Source organism: Pristis pectinata, chromosome 21 (genome assembly GCF_009764475.1).
Source record: "Pristis pectinata isolate sPriPec2 chromosome 21, sPriPec2.1.pri, whole genome shotgun sequence".
Classification (NCBI taxonomy): Eukaryota; Metazoa; Chordata; class Chondrichthyes; order Rhinopristiformes; family Pristidae; genus Pristis; species Pristis pectinata.
In genome coordinates, this window is record NC_067425.1 from 14,021,623 (window position 1) to 14,046,401 (window position 24,779).

Below are 24,779 nucleotides of genomic sequence, written 5' to 3' on the forward strand. Positions count from 1 at the left end.
TTTAATAAATACATCCCATTTCTAGCACTGACGTTACTCAAGTACTGATGTTACTCCAATATAAATATGGAGACTTACAACTTAAATCAGGGCATAAGTATTAATCATAGATAGCAAAAGTAGTCTTGAGTTAATAATTTTTCCCATGAACTAATGCGATCAGATACAAAAAGATGAACTTCACAAGAAAAACTTCTAGAAATGAAAAATCAACATTTGTCATTTTCAGAATTCTTGGATTATATTAGAACTAAACACATTTATTGCAGTCTTATCAGAAAGTATTAATAATTCTCAATTTTCAAGTTTCATTTGAGAAAATATTTCCCTGTCATATTTGAAGCCAGAATTTTAATAGCTCTAGTAACTCCTCTTTTGTTCCTTGGAGCAGTTTCTCTTTATGCCCTTTAGGACTGCCTCCTTATTGTTATGATTCAACTCCAGCATATTATGTACATACCAAATTGTATTACCTTATCAGTATTATACTGACGAGAACCAGATGAAATACTTATTTAATTAGCAAAATATATTCATAGAATTAGAGCAAATTTACAGCACAGATGGCAACTATTTGGCTGAACAAGTCCATGCCAGTTGAAAAAGAGCTACCCAGCTTAATCTCACCTTCAAGCACTTTGTCCACAGTCCTGCAGTGCTCAAGTGTTTTAAGTGTGAGAAGACTTTCTGCCCCTGCCACCCTTTCAGACAGTGTGGGTCAAAGAAAATTTTCCTTATCTTTTTATCCTACCAATTGTTTCAAATCAAACACCCCTGTTCTATGACCATTATGCCAAGGAAAACTGGTCCTTTTATTTACTCAATTGTATACATCTCACATACATCTCCCCTCAAACTCTGTTCCAAAGTAAATACCTTCACTTAGTCAAACTCTCTTCATGCCTGGTTTTACTCTGTTCCAATATTTCATAGGCCAACATTCTGGTTAATCTTCTCTGTACCCTCTGTAGTATAATTACACCATTCCTCTAAAGTTGTGACAAGAACTGTATGCAGTGTATAAGCTGTGGTCCAACTAGTGCTGTATGGAATTCCAACATGAATCCTTTGCTTTTATACTTTCCGTGGGGTGTTTCCTAAATAGATTGTCAGTCATTTGGCAGAATGCCTCATCACCAGAAGTCATAACTAGCACCAAGAACTCGCTTGGCTGGCAGTAAGAAGGGCCCTCTCTATCGATCCTTCCTCACAACTAGAGTCTCTGTCACTCCATATGCTGCCCCCGAGATGGCTATGGTGCAGATGAGATGACTGTCCACCTCCTCCTGGACTGTGCATTTACCAAGAAAATGTGGAAAAGGCTGCTGTGATATTTGCTGAGATTCACCCTGAGCAGCCACACAATACAGGACTCTGTAATCTATGTACTGTGCCCAGGGACACATACTGAGACAAACATCAGCTGCTGGAAAATTATCAGCTCAGCGAAAGATGCATTTTGGTCCGGAAGCAAATGCTACTGACTGACACATTCCAAGGTTCAGGAGTAGGTAGTAAGGGATACACTGAAGCTTGGTGCAGCCACCTCAAAGTGTAGGGTCCTGCTGCCACTAAGATATTGGCCCTGTTTAAATAATTCATTGATAGTGTTCAAGGAGGACACTTGAGTGGCATCAACAGGAGTGCAAGGGAATGTATTGAATCGCTGGTACAAATGTAGAAGACGACCAATTGTATATATTGTAAACAAGTATATTTTTGAAATTTAAAAAAAAATTGCGCCTTGGCTAACAAAGGAAGAAGAGCAAGAAAATCAGATGATGCAGGTGTGAGCCATTACATTGTTATTGCAATCTCTCCATTTAAGGTAGGTCATACAGAATAATAAATAACCACACATCAGAATTTAAGTCCCTGAATATGACACCTGTGCAATTGGGTGTGAACAAATCCCAGCCCGTTGTAAACATAGGTAGGGGTAGGAGAGACTTGTTCTGCAAATACGTTGTTCTGTATCATCTGTGAGCTTCTCTCTCTCTCCCACACACAAAAACTTCCCATTTCTACAGCATTCTTGGTATCACAAAAACCTCAACATTTTCACAGAAACATTACCATGGAAAAGATTGGTGCCATGGAGATATTATGCCAAAAGACCAAAGACTTGTTCAAAGGGGCAGGCTTTAAGGAGCAAGAGGGTACAGTGGTAGAGAAGTTATGGGAAAGAATATCACTGCTACCAGCCTTGGTAATATGAAGGCATCACATTCAATAGTGGCCCAATCAAGTTCAAGGAGACACAAAAGGGCAGAATTAAATGAGTAAGGAGGACGAAGGTTATAAAAATGAGGGTTAAGGCCCTGGAGGGATTTTAAAATAAGGTTGAGAATTTTTCAAGTCATTTGTTCAGTTTTAATTTTCCAAAGAGGAAATGCGTAATATTTTGTTTGAATGAGGATTACCATTTCTTACTCATGCACTTAGATTAGCTTTACTGAATTGAAAAGAAAAAAATCACACTACAGTTACATTATTTTAAATCTATGCACATGCCCAAGTTAACTTAGCAACCTTTTAAAGGCCAGTAAAATTCTTTCAATAAATGAATGTATTTTTTTGTGCCTCACAAATTGGTCTAAAGATATTCTAATTATAATGTAATGACATTTTAATGAGACGTGCAGCATTCAGCAAAGCACATTGCCATTATTAGCCTGAGCAGAATGACAATGCAATTTTCCACAGTATGCTCCAGGGCATGATATATCCTGCAATATTTATGTTTGTAATCTTGAGTTTTTTTTTTAAAAAGCCTTCTTCCAAATTCCTGAAGATGAAATTGAAGTAACTAAGGAGATAAATGCTAATGTCAGAAATTATTATTTGGGTTCAGCAAAATCAGCTGGCAACTATAGCATGCTATTCCAATAGCTTCAGGGAAACAGAACACATGTTGAAGTGTTATATCTTTATATCCTTGTCCTATTAAAAAAAAACAAAAAATACAACCAAATGATTTTTTAAAATTTCTGTTAATTTGCTATTTTCCAAAATATGTATTTATGGTGTTAATAGCCCTCCAAGATCTCATCCAGGGGATTATTCTCCATTGCACTTTTTATATTTATTCAATTGCAATTCGGCACTACAGCTCAAGTAAATAATAGTTTAACATTTTATTTTCTCAAAGTATTACTCCTAATATTCAATGTACTACTAGCCCAGCAGTTTGAGCTGAGCCGAGCTGTAGTGTCAGTTACCTTAACATTCCCTTAAAAATTGCAATCCTTCGGAAATATTCATCAAAATTATCTCCTTTTGAGTAGCTTTGAAAAGCTAAAGCACAAGAAATCATTCATTGGCAAACTGGCACTGGTTTTGCTACACTTAGATAACACAGAGGCAAAACTGCAACCAAAAAATATGGCATCCATTTAAATGACCAGTTCTATCATTTGAAACTAGAGCTGAAATGTGTCTCATAAAACGTCTTTAGTGGCATGCTAAAAGGAAACACAACAAACACTATTAAATGCTGGTCATGTGTACAATTAAAACTAATTTCCCTTTCCCAAATTCCAGTAAATTTATCTTTTAAGCATTATATGGTAATCGTGTAATGTAATAAGTAGTATTTTACATAAAATCTAAATGACTTCTGTTTCTACTTATGGACTCAGACAACAAGTTGAGCATTGGATAAACTAGCAAGCACTTGAATGACATAAGAACTAGTTAAATCATATTTTGTGCAGGTAAAAGCTAATCGAACAGATAAATTTCACATACAAGTCACTCACTAAAGTTTGCAACCGCAGAGATTTTCAAAAAACTTAAATGTTTCATACAACTCATTTTTAGTGATGTAATATCTTGCCTGATGATATCTAATTGTTAAATCTCTAAATATTCAAACTTAGCAAAAACTGTAAATTAGAACTTCAAAATCTTTGTTCATATTATCTCACCTTACTCAGATCCTTTGTGGTAACACCATCATCATCGCGACAAGGCAGTTTGTGTACAAATGCCAACATCTGATATTTGGCTCTTATGAATTCTGCCTTGGTAGGACTGTAGATTTTAAAGAAACAAAACAAAGGCACATTTTAGCAACTTAATAACTGCAGTCTCTGCAAGTGATATCAGTAATTCCACATGATCAGTTGTAATGTCAGCCCCTTTCATAACTGTACACATTTGGTAAGGATTTAATAAGAATTTTAACTTTAAAGGTCTATTTCAAGGAGAACCTATTTTTGCCAGTAATTACTTTTTTTTATACGTTGTTATTCCCAAACAGTAAGAAATTCCAAAGCATGAGATTGATGTAATAACAAGATCTTAACTCTCACAGGTACAAGCACATTGACCAAGCAGCATCCTTCATTCCCCAAGAATGCTTTTATTATACAATTTCTAGGATGCCAATCTTGTATTAATCATGACATGCCATTGCCCAGATTGTCTGAAAACATCCAATTTCAATACTGCAGGTTTGTACTTTTAATGTGAACAGTACTCACTGTACTTTATCCTGAGGGTTTGGTTTGCGCCGTCCACTTTGGACTTGGGCTGGATCAAGCAGTGAGTGCTCCCAGATTGAATTGGCTCCATTACTTGCTAGGGTCTGTACCATCTAAAGACATAAATGAAGGCAACAACTTTAAAACAATTTCTAAAAGATACAAGATACCACTCTACTCACTTTCGCACAGTCATCGCTGACTTCCCCCTTCCCTTTCTGGATTTTTCCCAAATCCAATCTCGGGATATCAGTTAGTGACCAATATCCATGACATGCCCTCAGATTCCCACAGCTCTCTCAACTTCATTGCCTCCCTGTAAGCCCTCCATTCTATTCTCCCAATTTCTCCATCTCTGCTTTGTTTACAAGACTTTACACACATACCTGAGCTGTCTTTTTTTCCTTAACAATAGCTTCTCTACCACAGTTGAGGAAGCCCTTGATTGCGACTCCTGTTTCCCGCATGTTGGCTTCCACCTTCTCTCATGCAAGTCAGAGCAAGGATAGGGTTCCCCCGGTCATCACTTTGCATTTCATCAGCCTCCACATTCAATGAATACCCGTCACATTCTCCCTCCACTTTCAATGAGATTCCACCACCAGCCACATCTTCCCCCCCCTTTCCACATTAAGATTCCTTTTGCAGCTTCCCATCTCCCGCTCTTCCATTTCTACCAGTCTTTCTCCTTACCACAACTTTCCCTTGCAACTGTAGGAGCTAGAAAATCTGCTTTTACTTCAGTGCTTCCCACCAGCCCGAGCTTCAAAGTTTCCAGGAGATTCAACTTGCACTTCTTTCTATCTAGTGCATTCCATTTATGCTCATGATGTGGTCTCCTTTACATTGGAGGCAGCAAAAAGAGATTAGGTGATATTTAGTTGAGCAGCCATCTTCAAACTTCAGGGGTGCCTCCAAGTTTCCAGTGGCCTGTCATTTTAATTTCATCCCATTCTGACCTATGACTTCTTGCACTGTTGTAATGAGGCTCAACATAAAGCTTGAAGAATAGCACTTCATCTTTTATCTGTACATGTCCAACAAGATTCAATATTAAATTAAACAATTTTGAATAACTTTTTTTTGTAACAGAACTTGCCAATTCTGCTTGTAACGTTATCCATCTGTGATGTTAACTCAGTTTTTCCTTCTCAACAGGCACTGCTTGGTCTGTTAGGTGTTTCCAGTATTTTACATTTGGTTTCAAGTTCAGCAACAGTTCTGACCTGCATTTTGCACCTTTATCATGTTCGTTTTCTTTCTAACAGTCCTTGTTAATCCATTAACCAGACAGATAAACAAATATCAAGATCACCTGGGCAATCTTGGCCTCGTTCTTATCAGAAACATTCCCTTCATTCATCCCCTACCCTCTAACATAAAACTAATTTGTCTTCTCACTTTTCCAGTGAAGCGACCTTGAACTGAAAAGTTAAGTTTCTCTTTCCACAGATACAGCCTGACCTGCTGATGTCAAAAAAGAACATTTTTTCTTTCAGATTTTCAGTATGTGCAGGTTTTTATTTTCAACATATGGTATCCAGCAAGTATTTTAATTTGATGAAGTATGTTATTACTAATAGAAACAAGTTAAAAGTGAGCCAATAATTCAACATTCTGAATTAGTGATGGGGAAAAAAAATCATGCTGCTGCTTCTCTTCTTTGCTTGTATCTCCACAGCTGCTGCCTGATCTGCTGAGTATTTCCACACAGCTTCCACTTTAATTTCGGATTTTACTTTTAAGATCTTTCTCAACTTGTATTTTACTTTTTTTTCCTACCAACCACTAATTTCAATCTTTTCATGCTCAAAATTTATTGCTAAGTGATCACTAGTTTTGTTAAAAAACCTGAAAAACACATTGCAAAGTATCATTTTCTATTCTCATTTTCACTGACCTTTGAATGCAAGGCCAGTTATCTAGAGTTATTCAACAAGTGGATGTTTCTGAGTTTGGCTTGTCTTTCTCTTGTACATTTAATGGCCTGGATACCAATCCAACATCTACAGGCCATCAGAAATATATTCATGAGGATAAAGACCAGCATGTAGCTGTTAGAGAAATTTGAAATCAGTTGTCATAACAAGCTCTGCCTTTAGGTATAGTTTTTGAAGAAGTGCAGATTTGATTCAATGGGCTGGATCTTGCTGGCCTGGAATTGCCACAAGTTGTACCCTTACGCTCAACCTTTACCTGGTCTGATGTGTAAGGGGGGGGGGGGGGGTGGGGGCTCAATTCATCTGACCTAATACATTCTAGACTCAGCAGCATGGTCTGATGGACCTCCAACAGACCAGCACCATCCCCAAAACTACCCCAAAAGTTCTAAAAATCTGCAAAATCCTGCCCTCAACTTTCCCATTATAAAATGTGATTTTTCTTAAATTTTATGGTTTTACAGAAATATTCTAAAATAATGAACCTTAACAAATAGTGAATTAATTAATCCAAAGAAATTTAGTATCTCCAATAAATTATGGAAAACTTCAAAACCAATGCTACCAGCTTTTTAAAAAAAGTCAACCTCAGTTGCAAATGCAAATACCTGCACGCAAAAGTACAGAGTACTTGTATGCACCCAATTTTCAACTGGACATTTTGTCCTGCATACAAAGCTGATGTCTGCATACCTCAGATTGATATATTTTGATTAACAGGCTCTGTAAACTCCCACATCTTCAATGAGCAAACTCATTCATGAGCAAAAAAACATGAACTGCAAATAACTTGCAAGTTTTAACTGGAAAAAAGTTTACAAACCTAGTGAAATTAATCGCATTCAGGCACAGCATGATTGGAAAGAAGATGGAAAAAAGTAAATCCAACAATATCCTCCTACTGTCAAAATGCCTGGAGCACAGTCCTGTCATAACCAACACCCTGTTACAGCAGAGAGCCAAGCACAAGACATCATTGCAACACTCTGATCTGGGCACTGGCACCTGTTAGATTATATCATTGTCTAAGTGGGAGACAACAAAGACTTCTGTATCACCCCATGCCAAGAACAGAGGACAGATGGGCAGTCAGCACCCACTGGAAGAAACACTTCAAAGAGCTTAACTGTGACTCTGATCTTGGCCATATTTCACAAGAACCTAGCAAGGAAAAAAGGTTGCATGCCAATTTAAAAGAAATCACAAGGCCTCAGGAGCAGACAGATCCCTGATGAAATCCTAAAACTTGACAGAGAAAAACTTGTCACAAATTCAAAACTTTCAGGAAGGGGGACGTGTCTCAGGATCAGAGGGATACCATGAATATGATCATTTCCAATAAACAATACAATTATTGTAACTACAAGGGGGTCTCCCTGTTGTCCACCACAGGGTTCCAAATGGGCTGGTTCCATCATTTGAATGCTTAACTCCAAACTCCCAAAACTGACACTCAATTCCAAGCTCTGAAGCTTTTCCTCTGAACACCTGGTAATCTCTTGCTGTGACAAAGATTTCTCAAGCAACAATCTGCTGAAGGAACTCAGCAGGTCAAGCAGCATCTGCAGTAGGGAAGAACTGCAGAGGTTTCGGGCCAAAACCCTACATCAAGACTGCAAGTGCAAAGGGAAGTAAGCCAGTATACAGAGGAGAGGTGGAGTGGTGAGACAAAGGCCAGAGCTGATTGGTGGAAGGGGCTGGTGAAGGATGATCGGCAGATCGAGTCAGGTAGGAGAGGGGAGGGAGGGGAGGGGTGGAGTTGGAGATACAGTATGTTAAAAGGAGGCAGACAAAAAAAAAGAAAAAGATAGTCAGGGAGAGGATGGGGAGGGTAAAAGTGGAGCCAGCTGTTGGAGGGTGATAAGCAGGAACACAAAGACTACCAGTGCTGGACTTTGATAAGTAAAGGAGATGGTAGTGGGAACCAATGGGGGAGAGATGAAGGGCAGATAGACCCAGGACGAGATGGGAGAGAGAGGAGAGCCTGTGGGTGAAATATGTGAATAACAGGTGGATGGAACCGGTGGGGGGGGGGGGGGGGGGGGGTGAAAATCAGGAGAGAGGGAGTGAAACCGGAGCTGAGCATTGTCAGAAATTGGAAAAATTCAACGATCATACGCTTGGATTGTAGACTACCCAGGTGGAATGAGGTGGTGTTCCTCTAGCATGCAATGAGCTTAACCCTGGCAGTGAAGGCTGGATAGGTTGGTGTGGGAATAGGGAGGGAAATTAAAATGGCATGAAATTTATGAATCATCTTTATAGAACTCTTGGTTAGGCCACATTTAGAGTATTGCATGCAATTCTGGTTACCTCACTATAGGAAGGATGTCGAGGCTTTAGAGAGGGTGCAGAGGAATTTTACTAGGATGCTGCCTGGATTTGAGGGCATGTGCTATCAGGAGAGGCTGGACAAACTTGGGCTCTTTTCTCTAGAGCAGTAGAGGCTGAGGGGTAATCTGTTGGAAGTGCATAAAATTATGAGGAGCATAGATAGGGTGGATAAGCAACCATCTTTTTCCCCATCACTGAGCAATCCAATACCAGAGAGCATGCATTTAAGGTGAGGGGGGTAGATTCAGAAGAGATGCGAAGAATGCATTGTCTGATAGGGTGGTGGAAGCAAGCAAACTCATTGGGGGCTTTTAAGAGGGGCTTGGATGGGCACATGAACAAGAGGAAAATGGAGGGATATAGGCATTCTGTAGGTAGCTGGCATAAGCTATGTCAGCACAACATTGTGGGCTGAAGGACCTGTTCTGTGCTGTTCTATGTTCTATGAAACTGGGTTATCAAAGCCTCCTTAATAAAGTGTAACATCCATCGTGACTTGAGAATCACTGACACATGGCCACTCAAAGTGAAGAAACAGCACAGAGATGATCACAGTATCATCTCAGGTTAAACTGACTTCTTTACACATAAGTAGACTCTTCTTCTATCCCAAGTCATACAGTTTTTTTAGTAATTTTTAAATGGAAAAAAACCGGGAGCATTATTTTGAGGGAGAACTGCAGAACATGGAGCAAGAATGGCTAGAGCGGACCTGTCACAAAAGTAATGCAATACTTTTGGAATTGTGTGCAGAAAGGTCACCGTTCACTCCAGCACATGGTCATGGACTTTCATGTTGATTTACTAGGACACAATATAAAGTTAATAAGTGTGCATGAAAAGAACTGGGTTCAAACTTCTGAATATAATGGGAGTTCAAGAAGGTTGTAAATCATTGAGCATAACATTGGAAGTAATAAATTAGTGTGGGGGCCAGGATGAAACAGATCACATTACATCAGATTAACAAATTCTTCTCTTGCCTTCAAATACCAACTAATCCAGCTAATTTAACAACTTCAAGAAAGAAAGTGATCAGAGTTGAGAATTCTTTGCACTGTATTTTTGAACAGCAAGGTACATTTCCCCATTAAGCAAAGTGTGCAACTATACATTCCAGCAGCAGGCTCCAGAACAGTGGAGCATTCCTTTTAAGTATACCCTTCTTTTAATAAGGACACCAACAGTCTCACCATGGCCTTAAATAATTATAGTTGTGTCTTCTCTCAGTTCCAGCATATTCTTTCATTCTCTCTCAGACCTTCCCTATTCTTACACTTGGTACCTCGAACATTGTCACCTGGATAACCTTGGTCACCTTCCTATCATAGACAATTATTTTCTCCAATCCACTCCCTCTGCAACTTAAAACACAATTGTTTCTTTCTCATGTTCAAATGAAGGATCACTTAACTGAAACATTAACTGTTTCTATCCACACATTACTCCAACTTGCTGAGTATTTCTAGCACCTTTTATTTCTGATTTCCAGCATCTGCTGTTTTCTGATTTTCAATCACTTGTTTTCTCTTCAGGTCTTTCGGAATGGTAACTTTAAAAACACAGCAAAGCCTACAAGGTAAATCATTACTAAGCTTCAGGACATTTTTCAAACAGAGCTCTAAGTATTTTATCTATAATTCAGCAAAAGCTTCCCAATTACATAAAGCAAACAAAATTCCACTGTAGTTAACAGAATATTCAATTCTGAAACAAAAATGTTCGTAGATACCTACTGTAATTTTTATTTCTGTCCATGCAATGAGAAATACTGGGGCCTGTTGATTTATCAAAGTATTACAACCCAAAGAAATAGGAATTGTACTTGCAAGTTCATATCTTCTTTATTGATTCAATAAAGGAATGCTGAATTTTTATTTTATTCAAAACTTCCATTTATAAATTATTAAATTTTCAATGACAATGATCAAATTTAAATATAGAACAGCATTTGCATTACTAAGACTAGTTTCACATTTGTAGGAAGACACACAAACTTTAATAAAATGACTCCTCTATTGGAGATTCTGATTAAGGCCACAAACGTAGGATCATAAGAACATGAACAGAGAAGTAGGTTATCTAGTCCCTTGACCGTGCTATACTATTTTCAACCTTTGGTCTGGTCCGCAGAAAAAAAAATGGAAAAGCGACCTGTTACAAAGACTTAGCATTCTTGCTTGCTCCAGTTTTCCACTATTCAGAAAACCGGCCATATCTATTCTATCTGTTATAGGCGACAATCTTAGAGACTTAGATCGTGTTCCCTTCAGGTAAGCTGCTGCTTAATATTCGATTTGTGTAGTCAGAGTACTCAGTAGTGTTCACTACTCGCTACTATTCTGTTGTGTTAGTGAGGCTGAGTGACGTTGTTGGTGTGCCTCAATAATATTGCTTACTTACCGTGCATTTACGCCACAGTGACGTCACTGTTAAATGAAAAGTGTGCAAGTGTGTAAATTTTAGATTAGTTTTGATAATTTTGTTTCAGTAATAGTAATTAAACTGTCTAGCATGTATTGCTGAGTATGGAGAAATTTCTGAAGAGAAAAGCTGACCAGAAACCGGAAGATTCTGATGACGAAGGGGATAAGGGTGACTGAAAGAGAAAACAACGCAAGTATGATCCAGAATACATTTCATACGGCTTCATCGCAATGGGGACAAATGCAGACCAACCTCTCTGTGTTGTGTTTGCAAACACTGTCCAACGATGCAATGAAACCAGCAAAATTGAAGCGCCATTTAACAACAATGCATCCAGATATTGCTAGTAAGCCGAAGGAATATTTTGAGCGGCAAAAGGAGCCGTACCTCAAGTATAAAGGCAAAATGACAGCCTGCGCCACAGTAAATGAGAAGGCTCTTTGCACATCATATTTGGTAGCATTACAAATAGCACATTCCAGAAAGCCTCACACAATTGGAGAAGAGCTTATACTGCCTGCAGCAGTAGATATGTGCGAAGTTGTACTGGGAAAAGAATCCAGTCAAAAACTGAAAGCCATCCCACTGTCTGATAACACAGTAAGCAGAAGAATTGGTGATATGGCAGAAGACATACAGAGCCAGCTGATAGCACATCTTCAGCAAGTAAGGTTTGCAATTCAGCTCGATGAAAGTACTGATGTTGCCAATGCTGTGCAGTTGTTGCTCTATGTTCGATATTGCTGGGAAGGAGAGCCTTTGGAAGACTTTGTTTTGCAAGGCACTCCCAGGGCATACAACCAGTGAAGAATTTTTCTATGTTCTTGACGCTTTTTGTACAATCAGCATTGGCGTGGACATAGTGTACTGGAGTATGCACGGATGGTGCTGCCGCAATGATGGGACGGAAGTCGGGTCTAGTCGCACGAGTGAAAGTAGCAGCTCCACATGTAGCAGCAACCCACTGCGATTCACCGTGAGGCTTTGGCTGCAAAGGATATGGATGAAAATCTTGCAGATGTGTTTTCCGCGTGCATTAAACTCGTTAACTTTATCAAAGACAGGCCGCTCAATCATCGTTTGTTTGAAAACATGCGCCATGAAATGGAAGCCGAGCATAAGCATTTGTTGCTACATACAGAAGTCAGATGGCTGTCATGAGGCCATGTTGTGCAGCGTGTATATGAATTGCGAGATGAACTGCTCATTTTTCTAAATGAGCATAACGGATCATTGGCACAGTTCTTGACAGATGAGACGTGGGTTGCCAGATTAGCTTATCTTGCAGATATTTTCAACATTTTGAATAGCTTAAATCTATCATTGTAAGGACCTGGCTCAAATGTTCTGAAAACGCAAGACAAAAATCAATGCCTTCCAGAAAAAACTCCGTATCTGGAAGGGAAGATGCGAGCAAGGCGTCTATGATATGTTTCTGTTGCTGGCTGACTTTCTGACAGTGAACGAGACTAAGAGAGGCCATTGCGAACACCATTTTGAACCATATTCAACAGCTGTCACATTATTTCCATGAGTACTTCGGCGACGATGACACGAGCATGTTTGATTGGATTCGAGATCCGTTTGAATGCATGCTTACGTTTTGGGGGTCCGCCATCTAACAAGGACATGTTCGGGGGGGGGGGGGGGGGTTGCTGCAGCATGAAAAAGGTTGAAAACTACTGTACTATTCAATAAAATCATGGTTGATCTTCTACCTCAGTAGCACTTTCCTGCACCAACTCCATATTCCTTGATTACCTGAACATCCAAAACATTATCAACTTTTCACAGAGTCCGCACCAACCACTCATTTATATTAGAGAAACAAAGGACTGCAGATACTGGAATATGGATGAAAGAACAACAAAATGCTGGAGGAACTCAGCAAGCCAGGCAACATCCAGGTCCTGAAGGGTCCTGACCCGAAGTATTGACCATCTGTTTTTCTCCACGGATGCTGCCTGGCCTGCTGAGTTCCTCCAGCATCTTGTTTTTTTCACTCATTTACATTAATCTCACATTAATCTCTTTTTTTAAAATTCTCTCCACATTTCATCAACTCCCCACACAGTTTCTCCCACTCAGCTACACACTCAGGCCAACTTACAGTGGCCAATTAACTACCAACCTACGTTTGTGATTCTGCTCATCGTTCTTCAGCAAAAGATCACTTATTCTATCATACTTATCTTAATTCAATTAAGCTAGTTAATGTTATCAATTGGCTCTATGCTTGTTAATTATAATTTTGTCTAATCACTAATCTAGTTTCAAGATAGTTTTAATTAAATGTACATAGTACATTTTAATTTAGAGCCAACCGCTTTCAGATGGAGAAAATACTACAATCTTGCCAGACAAATTATCTCAAACTCAGCGACAGATCAACTCACTGAACCAAAATAAACTAGGTATTTTTAGTCTTACAGCAGTTTCTTTAAATATATAACTACATCTTTTCTCTTGTGTCATCAAAATCCTTTGTTCCCTAAAATCCACAGACACTGAATACCATGCAATGTTACAGCAGAACCCACAGGAAAGTGGGAAGAGAGGTCAAATGCTGTGAGAGCTCAGGAGCCAAACCAGACTGGTTAAATGCTATGCAAGTGGACTCAGTCAATAGGTCAATGCTGCAATACAGATACAAGTTGCCTGTAATAGGCCTAATAAATGGTGACATCTTTTCCTTAACTCATAGATAGTCTATATCCAGGATGCTCTCTTCTACCTCTACCAATACCCACTTGCCTTCCCATGTTACTAATCCATTCAACCTACCCTTTCACCTCCTCCTTTCTAAGACCCCACTTTTTCTGGTTTAGTAGACTTCATTCAATGCTCACAATGTGGTCCTCTCTACATTGGAGAAAACAAATGTAATAATTTGTTTTTGGATAATCTACACTGTTGAGGTCTGACCATCATTACATCTGGTTAATTAACAGCCACCAATTTCAGTATGAAATTTTAATAGCACAATTACAAGCAGGGATTTCAACTCTAAATGTCATAATAAAAATCTGCTTTCATGTCAGGAGAAGTTAGACTATATCCAAGATTACTGCACTTTCTCCAACAAAGTGTGCATAAACTGGGTTTATACTATGCAGATATGCTTAGAAACTGCCAAAAATATTATAATTTTCTCAATGTCAACTTAGAGTCAATGGATCATACAGCACAGAAGCAGACCATTTGGCTCACTGAGTCCAGCACCTATTTAATTCTTCTTACACAAATCCCATTTTATTCTTCCCATGTTCTCATCAATTTTTCCCAGATGTTAAAACTGCCTTTTATGTAGGTGAGTGGTGCGGTAGCCAATTAACCTACCAACTGCACATCTTTGAGATGTGGGAGAAAACCTGAGCACCCGGAGGAGACCTGTGTGGTCACAGTGCTTGTTACAAACTACCAAACATGACACTGCTTTAACATTTAAATAGGTTCTTAAAATAGAACTGTTATTTTACTGAACTAGTGTAGTGCAGAATAAGCCATTTCATGTACTTCCCTGCAATTTTTTGCTTAAAAAAAACCTCATGATATACAGGCATTTCAAGATTAAGATATTCAGTAGTGAACCAAGTCTCAGTACTTTCATTATTAAGTAAAAGGAAACACCTCAACACAAAATGTGACATTGCTGGAACTAACTCCAATTCTAACTGTAATTTTCATAATATGTACTACCTATATAGTAGTTTCATCATCCTTTCAACCAATTACAAATTTTCAAGAACTTCTGCTTTCAATATTCACTAACAGTTCCAAGTTAAAGGGGTTTTGAAGCAGGAAATTTGGAGCAGCAGCCATTCTACTGTGGCAGCTCTCAAAAGGTTGTCCAAACTGCCATTGCTCATGAATGCACCTTGTAAGTGAGTGCCCACTAGTCATTCACTTCAGGTGACCCCCATGTTACACCTGTTTGGGCAACAGAAATTTGCCCTTATAGAATTCACAAATCATTACCCAAAAATTTGAGATCTAAAGTTCACCTTCACAGAATATTTGTCGAAAAAAAATGTTTTCATCTTGCGAATCTTGAGGCTTTGTAGATGACGCAGCTTCACATCATGGAAATCATGATACAGACTTTCATAGGAACGCAAACATCCCCACCCCGTGATGCGGGAGTCGACTGTACTTGGACATAACAGAATTGATACCAGCCACATTTTCCCCAGCAACAAAATTTCAAATGTTGTGTGGACAAAACACTTTCAACCTATTTCTGAGATGCTTGCTTTCCTAGTTGAATTACAGTTTCAAAGGGGGGTATGCTTGAACTTAATTCTACAAGTGACAGCAGTTATGATAACACATGCATTTAAACATAACTCACATGTAACAGAGTTGGAGACCATGAACTGTGTCGGAGATGTTTCACCATTGAAATATGTCGACCAAGACTTCGATGAACACTGCAACATTCATCACAAACCAGCACTCCACGGTTTATCGATGCCCAACCAGGATCTGTAGAGGTTACAATATGAAATTAGTGGATTATACACAAATTAGGAAACATTGTGACAACATGGCAAAGATAAAAATTAAATCCTTGCCTAACTAGCAAAATGCATTTACAGGTAGGGCAACTTAGCCAACACATAGGATAGCAGTTCTGAAGAAGTCCAAAATTGCATACCCATCTACTAGTGGCTACGGCTTGATATCAAAAGTAGGTTGAGAAGAGAATGCTGAAACAATGACTTTAAGCTTTATGCACAGTGAATACAAAATCTATACTGTATTTCATAGTAAATATTCTTAAATCAAATCTTCTGATTTACCATTAGCAATGCTACAGAAGGTTTGCTATACCTTTTAATGACTATTTTTAAATAGATATGTTTATTATACAAGGGACAAGATTTATTTAGATTACCCTTGCTCCCCGTGCAGCAAGAGTACAGAAACAGGCCATTCGGCCCATCTAGTCCATGCCAAACTGATCTTCTGCCTAGTCCCATCTACCTGCACCCGGACCATATCCCTCCAAACCCCTCCCATCCACGTACCTATCCAAACTTCTTAAATGTTACAACTGAACCCACATCTACCACTTCTGCCAGGAGCTCATTCTACACTCGCACCACCCTCTGAGTGAAGAAGTTTCCCCTCAGATTCCCCTTAAATATTTCACCTTTCACCCTAAACCTGACCTCTAGATCCAGTCTTACCGAACCAGAGGGGAAAAAGCCTGCATGCAGTCACCCTATCTATACCCCTCATAATTTTGTATACCTCCCTCATCTTCCCTCATTCTCCTGCGCTATAGGGAATAAAGTCCTAACCTCTTCAATCTATCCCTGTAACTCATGTCCTCAAGTCCCGGAAACATCCGTGTAAATTTTCTCTGCACTCTTTCAAGCTTATTGATATCTTTCCTGTAGGTAGATGACCAGAACAGCACACCATACTCTAAATTTGGACTCACCAATATCTTGCACAACTTCAACATAACATCCCAACTGTTGTACTCAGTGCCCTGATTTATGAAGGCCAATGTGCCAAAAGCTCTCTTTATGACTCTCTCTACCTGTGATGCCACTTTCAAGAAATTACAGATCTGCAGTCCCAGGTTCCTTTGTTCTACTATACACCTCAGTGCGCTACCATTCACTGTGCAAAGTCTTACCCTGGTTTGTCCTCCCAAAGTGCAACACCTCACACTTGTCTGCATTAAATTGCATCTGCCATTTTTCAGCCCATATTCCTAGCTGGTTAAGATCACGTTGCAAGCTTTGATAGCCTTCGTTGCCGTCCACTATGCCCCCAGACTTGGTGTCATCTGCAAATTTGCTGATCCAGTTTACCACATTATTTAAATTATTAATGTAGATGATAAACAACAGACCCAGCACCTATCCCTGCAGCACACCACTAGTCACTTTAATCCAAGTCATTAACATAGATGATCAACAATGGATCCAGCACTATTCACAGGCCTCCATTCAGAGAGGCAACCATCTACTCTGGCTTCTCCCGCTAAGCCAATGTTGAATCCGATTAACTACTTCAAACTCAATGCCAAGCGACTTAACCTTCTGGACCAGTCTCCCATGTGGGACTTAGCAAAGGCCTTGCTAAAGTCCACATAGACAACGTGCACTGCCTTTCCTCCATCAGCCTTCTTGGTAGACTCCTCAAAAAACTCCAAGATTGGTTAGACATGATCTACCACGCACAAAGCCATGGTATTTGGTTAAACATAGGTTATATTCATAGGCAAAAGAAAATAAAAACTTTTTCCAGCCTGCTCTGATGAAACTTCAACTACATATATATAAAAAAAAGTTCATCCTTGTGGCTGGACAAAACACTAATCACAGAGTCAAAAATCAAGGTAGAGTTTAAGAGGTAGCACAGCAAGAACAAAATGTGCATTCCTAAAATTCATCACAGCAGCAAAACAAATAGAACCTCATCTTGAGCAGATGGTGCCAGGGAAAACTGAGAATTGCTTCAGGGCTCAAGTACAAATCAGAAGTGCTCTGTGACTTTGGGAGAAAATTCCATACATTTCAGATCCTTTCTAACTGCAATTGTCGGCATCATTTTAGGTGATCATACTAAACAGAAAGTACCAAGTAGGGATAAAGGACTTTCAATTTAATGGGGTTGGGGAACAAACAAGTGGTGGTTACAAAAACAAAGAAAATGCACCACTGTAGCATCTCTATTCATCAGTGTGGGTGCTTGGCTTCAGCACACCAACTGATAACATGTTGCTCAATTTTAAAACCCATACGGCCCGCACAATTCATGCACAATTCTCTTCAGTCAAGCTAACCAGGTATTCAGCGATAGCCTGTGAAGTTTGTAGCTTCAGGACAAGTGAAAAGGGAGCTGCTCATGTCAAGACATTTGTCAAGACATTAATATTGTCCCATCTTGAAATTTTAGTAAAGATTCTTCCCCATTAGCCTCTCCCCTTGCCTGAAGATGGTATGTAACTCGTGTAGGGTGGAATCATGAGCAAAAGCAGATCTGTGAAACTCAGGACAGGAGTCTTATCAGAAAGTAATCACATCTGAGGGAATATCATTACTGATAACAAGACCCAATCTTCACCAATTTTTCCCAACAATAGTCATGAAATGCAACAAAGTGTACCATCTGGCTGATTTTTTTTCCATTTAGATGTGTGGAAGTTGTGAATTTTCTTTACCACTTTTGTTGATCTAACACTAATTCAGATGAAATTAGTGAATGCACCAACATCATGGAGCCACATCAGGCACATTTACTCACTTAGCTACTGACAATCTAAGTTTTACATTGAATGTGAAACTTAGATCTTTAGGTTACTCTTTCTAATAAATTTAGCCCATGAGATTTTTCCTTAAGCTCATGTGACTGACCACGTTCTACAATGATCTCTCTACTCAGGACAATGATGCTTATGTTGTTGAGGATGACAAGTGTGAAATATTGCATGGGGTAAGAGTGGAAGCACTGAAGAGTAAGCTAATTGATAAATTACCTAGCCTGAGTGAAAATTTCTCATTGCTAAAAGATAGACGTAGAAATTCTAACTATTTTTCAAACCTCCCAGGCTCCAGAAGTGGTGGTAGAAGCAGCAATGGAGAGACAAGGAAAAACGTTTACAGCCAGAGGGTGTTGGGGGTCTGAGAGAGTGGTTGATAGAAAACTCCATCACATTTGAAAAACACTTGAATGTGTACTTGAGGAGCCATGACCTGCAGGGCTATGGACCTAGTGCTGGAAGATGAGATTAGACTAAGCATTTATTTTTCACTTGTCACAGACATGGGTTGAATGGTCTCCTCTGTGCCATATATTTTCTGTTCCTATTTAGTAGCAAGTTGTTATTGTTCTGGTATATCCTTGATTACCCAAACATTTACACCAAATTTGAAACCCATCAAGGAGCCCATAATATCCAACAGAAACTTTCTAGGTAAATAAGGAATGACATGCTTTAAAAAAAAAATCAAGGCTAGTATGGTGGACAGAACTCATGGCTAAAGTATGCACCATCATAATATAATTAACGCCAATTATATCCAAGGGCAATCTTCACCCACAAAAGATTTAGAACTGCTTGGAATAACGTGGGCCTGCTGACCAATGGGCAGAAAGGAGCAGGGTGGAAAAACACTTAAATCTGAACAGTTAGCCCTAATTAGGATACAAATTAAACCTCGCTATCTACATTCCCTATGCACTACTTTCATAGGCAAGGTCCACCATTTCATTGATATTGGGCAATTTTACAAGAACTCTAATCTTCATACCTTACCAAAAGTGATCTTGCATTTTTTGCCTATAGTGAAATTATTCCCTTTCAAAAAAGCCAACCCAAAAGAAATATATAAAGCATTTGATTTAAATATAAAATCTCATACATCACATTCACATCTTCAGGTTTTCAGTTCCAGTGGGAGCTATGGACCTCAGATGCAATTTCAATCCAAAGTGAACTGTAATTTCAATTATTTGCCACATGGGGGCTTCACACATTGAAAAAATTCAGCTGACGGCACATTGCTAGAAGCTTAGACGCTTGCTCCAATTTATACAGTTGCTGTACATACTATGAAAAATGTATCTCCTGATTTTTAAACTTAGCAATTCAGTGACAGCTAACAATTCTACAACCCATACAAATCTCCTGCCTGAAACCATTTATACTGGGAGCAATGTACACTATGCCTTTACCAAATTACCCTTGGGTCTGGGACAGCAAGGACTGTATCTGCAGATACAAGTTCAGATGAGAAGCATCCCTTAGAATCCAACAACTTTAAAGATGATCTAGCATGTATAGTGAAGTAAAATGCATGGCTTTAATTCACATTAACACAGAGCAGGAATGGTATCAGCCTTTTCCTGCAACAAATAACTCTTTCCTCAATCACCATTTTGGATAGTAGGAGATTGAAATTGAGATCAACTTTTAACATCAGACTTGGGCTACCTCATTTATCATTTTATTCAAAGCTCCAACTGCCTCTTTGCTGGATTCAGATCACCTGCACCCTTTAAAGAGCCAGGAATTTTCAGCAGATCCTGGCCAACAATTTCTTACCCCAACTCTGAGGTACCCAAAGACGATTGAATCTTGAGTTCCTAATCAAAGCCAATTATCTGAAAAAACTGCACATTAACAAGAGGGAGAAAAGTGCAAGTTGTTGTAAACACTGATTTCTTCTACAAACAAGTAGAAACCCACCCAAGACTAATGTAAAAAAAACAAATACTAACTGTACTTATATGTTGCAAATGCCAATATCAATGTGTAATTAAGAGAAACACCCATTTTCTTTGCCATGAGAGCAATTCCACAACAATAATCATTCCAGATCACATTGCAATGATTAACACACTCCCGGACAAACAAAAACCTAAGAGAATATATACATGAAAATCACCTAAATCATCCCATCTGAATCTCTGTTAGTTGTTTTTCTGTTCAAACTGATCACAAGTCAGTAGAGAAAACATTATTCTTAGCTCAAGCAAGCTCAGCAGTCTAGTTTTATTTAAAGTATTGGTGAATGGTACTCTATTGTCATTATAGGCAGCTGCGATTTTACTGTGAACATAAAAAAAGAATGTAGATTATGCCAAATAACCCCTTAAGCCTGCTCTGCCTTGAATTTGGCTGGACTAATATTGACTTCAGCTGTATTTTCCTGCCTGTTGCATATAAGAAACTACTTCGCCATGGCTTAGTCTTCACAACTCTGATTGGAGAAGATTCAGAACCCCAGAAGAAATTTTGCTTCAATTAGCCTTAAATAGGTGAACCCTTATTCTAAAACTATATCCCCAGTTCGATATACCTTTGCAAGGCTAACATCCACACAACATTTACCTGTTAAGTCCCCATGGAATCTTGTGCTTCAAATGAGCACCTCTCATTTTTTTCTAAATTCCAATGGATAAAGGCCCATGCCGCTCAAATTTTCCTTGAAAGACAACCCATTCATCCCAGGAATCAACCTACTGAACCTTCTCTTTATGGCCTCCAATTCAAGCAAATCCCTCATTTATATATAACTGCATGTTATACTCCAAATATGAAGTTGTCAAAACCTTGTACCACTGTAGCAAGGCATATACGTTTCCACTATCCTGTTAGCAATAAACAGCAAAATTTCATAAGACTACCATGTGTTAAAACAAGCACGTAAATAATTACCTTTACTCTCAAACCTCCCAAAACTTTCAGTGCAATATTTCTTTCTCAACCTGTGGATGCAAACCAATCTTTCAGCTCTGACAAGTCATAGAAAGGCTCAAGATTGCAAGCTCAGCTCATCCTTCTCTTAGGCAAGCATAGGTCTTCATATGTTTGAAATAACTGCCTATTACTCCACAATGCATTTGCAGAAAAAAAAATCAAGGAGCAAGTGAAAGCAAGACCCCATTAAAACGAATATAAATTTCTAAAACTTTTGAAGTGTTGGATCTTCCCAAAGCATTTGGTTCCTTTGAGTAAATGCTGCAATTTGCAGAGCAAGATTCTCAGAAAGAGCAAATGAATGACTGGCCTGAAGTGTTTTAAGTCAAGGGTAAAAGTTTTACTATGACGCACAATATTCTAATTTGAAAAGTGCCATGGAAGCTTTTACTACCATCTTAGCATGCAAGGTTGGTGTCTCATTTGAAAGATAGCATCTGTGAAACTACAGCACTCTCTCATTGCAGAATTTACGAGAGTTCATGCCTGCACAATTTTCTGCATCAGTGACTTGAGTGCTACTGCATGATCCAAGGTGACACATGCATTTGCAGCAGTCCAGTTTAATGGTACCACTTGCAACACATGTGGATACCAAGGAATAATTCTGTCAGAATTTACAAAGATATCAGCACAAGGAATTAAAATTTTATTTTGGTCTTGCATTTTGTACCCAAAAGGTTCCATACAGATTTTAGGTTAAATATTCTTTCCTCATTAAGTTGAAAAGCTTAAAGACAATGTCTAATGTCATGTAGCAGTTCCATCTATGTTCTACATCCACAGATAACAGTATGAACAGTTCAGGAAAGGTTGTGGCAATCCTATTCCATCAAGATGCCCAAGGCCCAACGTGGAATGAGCATTGCCCATTGTATATTTGCTTTCCCACACTTTTAAATAATGCTTAACACAAGAAAAATTTGCATGCAGATTCAAAACCAGATGGAAATATATTTCACACAGAACCTTTAGCAGCTGTCAAGGAAACTTTCATCCCATCTGTCTGAATGAAATTTGAACCCAGGTCCCAGATGTGAAAATTACTGCCACATTGTTTTGAACTGAAGATAATTAATCTGATTGGTAGCCTTCATTATGACTCTAATCTCTCCAAAAAAAAAGATTTGGGATAATGAGTACATCAGTGAGAAGAACAAACATTTCAGAGGAAGGTTTATAGTGATTCTTCCATTGTTTCACCTCCTCCATTTGTTTGTTTTTATTGAAATAGTTTAGTCCTCTCAAAATTCAATGCCATTACAGTTTTTGAATGAACTCACTTGTTTTAAATCCCCATTTTGCAGCATTTATATTGCTTAATATTACTCAATATTTTAGAACAAAAAAATTAAATGGAGGTGCACCAATTTAAGGTAAAAAGCAGGCATCAAAATGAAAAGTTATTTCAAGTGGACTTCCTTATCAGGCAGCATTGAGAAACTTTGGAGGCTCAAGACAACAAACCAGTTGTCATTCTGCTTTTTTTTTGGGGGGGGGGGGGGGAGGGGTGGTGGTTTATACTGCAACTGTACAGGGTACTGATGAGGCCACACATGGAGTGCTGCATGAAGTTCTAGAATCCTTACTTGAGGAGAGATACTGGCTTTGGAGGCAGTGCAGAGGTGGTTCAACCAGATTGATTCTGGAGATGAGGGGGTGAGTCTATGAAGGGAGATGGAATTGCCTGGGACTGTACTCGCTGGAATTCAGAAGAATGAGAGAAGATCTTATCTATCCCTTTTCATAATTTTATGTTTCTGTAAAATAAAGGTAGGAAAGTTGTTTCCACTGGTAGGTGAGACTAGAACCAGGGAATACAGCCTCAAGATTCAGGGAAGTAGATTTAGGACAGATGAGGAGAAACTGCTTTTGTCAGACAGTAGTGAATCTGTGGAATTCTCAGCCCAGGGAAGCAGTAAAGGCTACCTCAATAAATATATATAAGACACAGTTCAACAGATTTTTTACATTGTATGGGAATTAATGGTTATGGGGGAAAGGCAGGTAGGTGGAGCTGAATCCATGACCAGATCAGCCATAATCTTATTGAATAGCAGAGCATACTCAAATGGGCCAGATGGTCTACTCCTGCTCCTATTTCTTATGTTCTTCCAAGTTTACGTAATGCTGGTATTATTAGCAAGGCCAGTGTTTACTGCCTAGATGCAGGGAGGATGCTTCCCCTTGCCAAATCCAGCAATAGGGTCACAACTTGAGAATAAGTATTAGGTCATTTAAGACTGGCCTGAGAAGTTTCTTCACTTGGAGAGTGTAAACCTGTGAAATTCTCAACCACAATTAACTGTGGAAACTTAGTCCTTCAAAACCGAGGTAGATAAGTTTTCTGGACTTAAAGGGAATAAAGGATTGTGATGCATAATTGCACTGAAATGGAAGATCATCCATGATCTTGATGAATGGTGGAGAGACTCAAGAAGCCATATGGTCTATTCATGCCCTTATTTTTTGTCATGTTCTTTTCTATCCCTGTGGTACTGCACCGTCACAGCCAGCCAACTTAAGAATCACTTTACTTCTATTTTCCATTAACCAATTCTCTTGTGATTATTACTGAAAGTCCTTCTGAAAATCCGAATGCATCACATCCACTGGTTCGCCTTACCTACACTGCTGGATACATCTTTAAGGAACTCCAATGGATTAGTTCAACAATTTCCATTTCATAACTCCATGTTGACTCCGTTCAGTTATATTTTTCACAAGCCTTTCTATCATATCCTTTATTATAGATTCCAGTATTTTACCTTCTACCAATGTCAGGTTGGTAGTTTCCATTTTTCTTTTTTCATTGTCTTAGATAACAGGGTCACATTTGCTCTAATTTACAGGAACTATTCCAGGGTTTGAGGTCAAGTAGGTTTCTCTCTCCTGCTGGTTTGTGCATAGTGGATCATCAGATACTGGCTGGCAGTTGTGCAGCATGACTATTACTTTCCACTTATCCCCCCATGCCTGAATGTTGTCTCGGTCTTGCTATATACAGCTATTTCCATCCTCTCCCAACCCCCTGGGTTACAAATGAAATTCAAAATTGTGCAATCACAATTAGGTCATTGATGAAATAGTTGAGAGTTGCTTGAGCCTTGGACTCTCCCAAAGATCTCCTACAATGTGCAGAGACAAATGATGGCCAACAATTATTTCCCTTTGTTCAAGGTATGGGTCCAACCAAAGGCAAGTTTAAGATTTTCAATGATTTCAAATATCACCAAGTCTCCTCATTGCCACACTTGCTGCTTCATCCCCTGGATTCAGGTTTTTAACCATGTTGGAAATGTTGGAGAAAATTTGCTGTTGGCTAGAGCTATACCTTGCATAGAGGGAAATAGTCATTGTACATTA

The 24,779-nt window shown here is 38.9% G+C and overlaps 1 protein-coding gene across 11 annotated transcripts in view; it reads right to left on the bottom strand.

Annotated features, from left to right (window-relative positions):
* git1 (G protein-coupled receptor kinase interacting ArfGAP 1) overlaps positions 1-24,779 on the bottom strand; it is a 161,690-nt gene that overhangs the window by 72,963 nt on the left and 63,948 nt on the right. For all 11 annotated transcript variants that reach the window (XM_052035342.1, XM_052035340.1, XM_052035343.1 and 8 more), the window contains exons 2-4: positions 15,540-15,673; positions 4,488-4,600; positions 3,930-4,035 (exon numbers count right to left, since the gene is read on the bottom strand). In XM_052035342.1, coding sequence (XP_051891302.1) covers positions 3,930-4,035; positions 4,488-4,600; positions 15,540-15,673 — 353 coding nt within the window. The remainder of the gene's footprint in view (positions 1-3,929; positions 4,036-4,487; positions 4,601-15,539; positions 15,674-24,779) is intronic.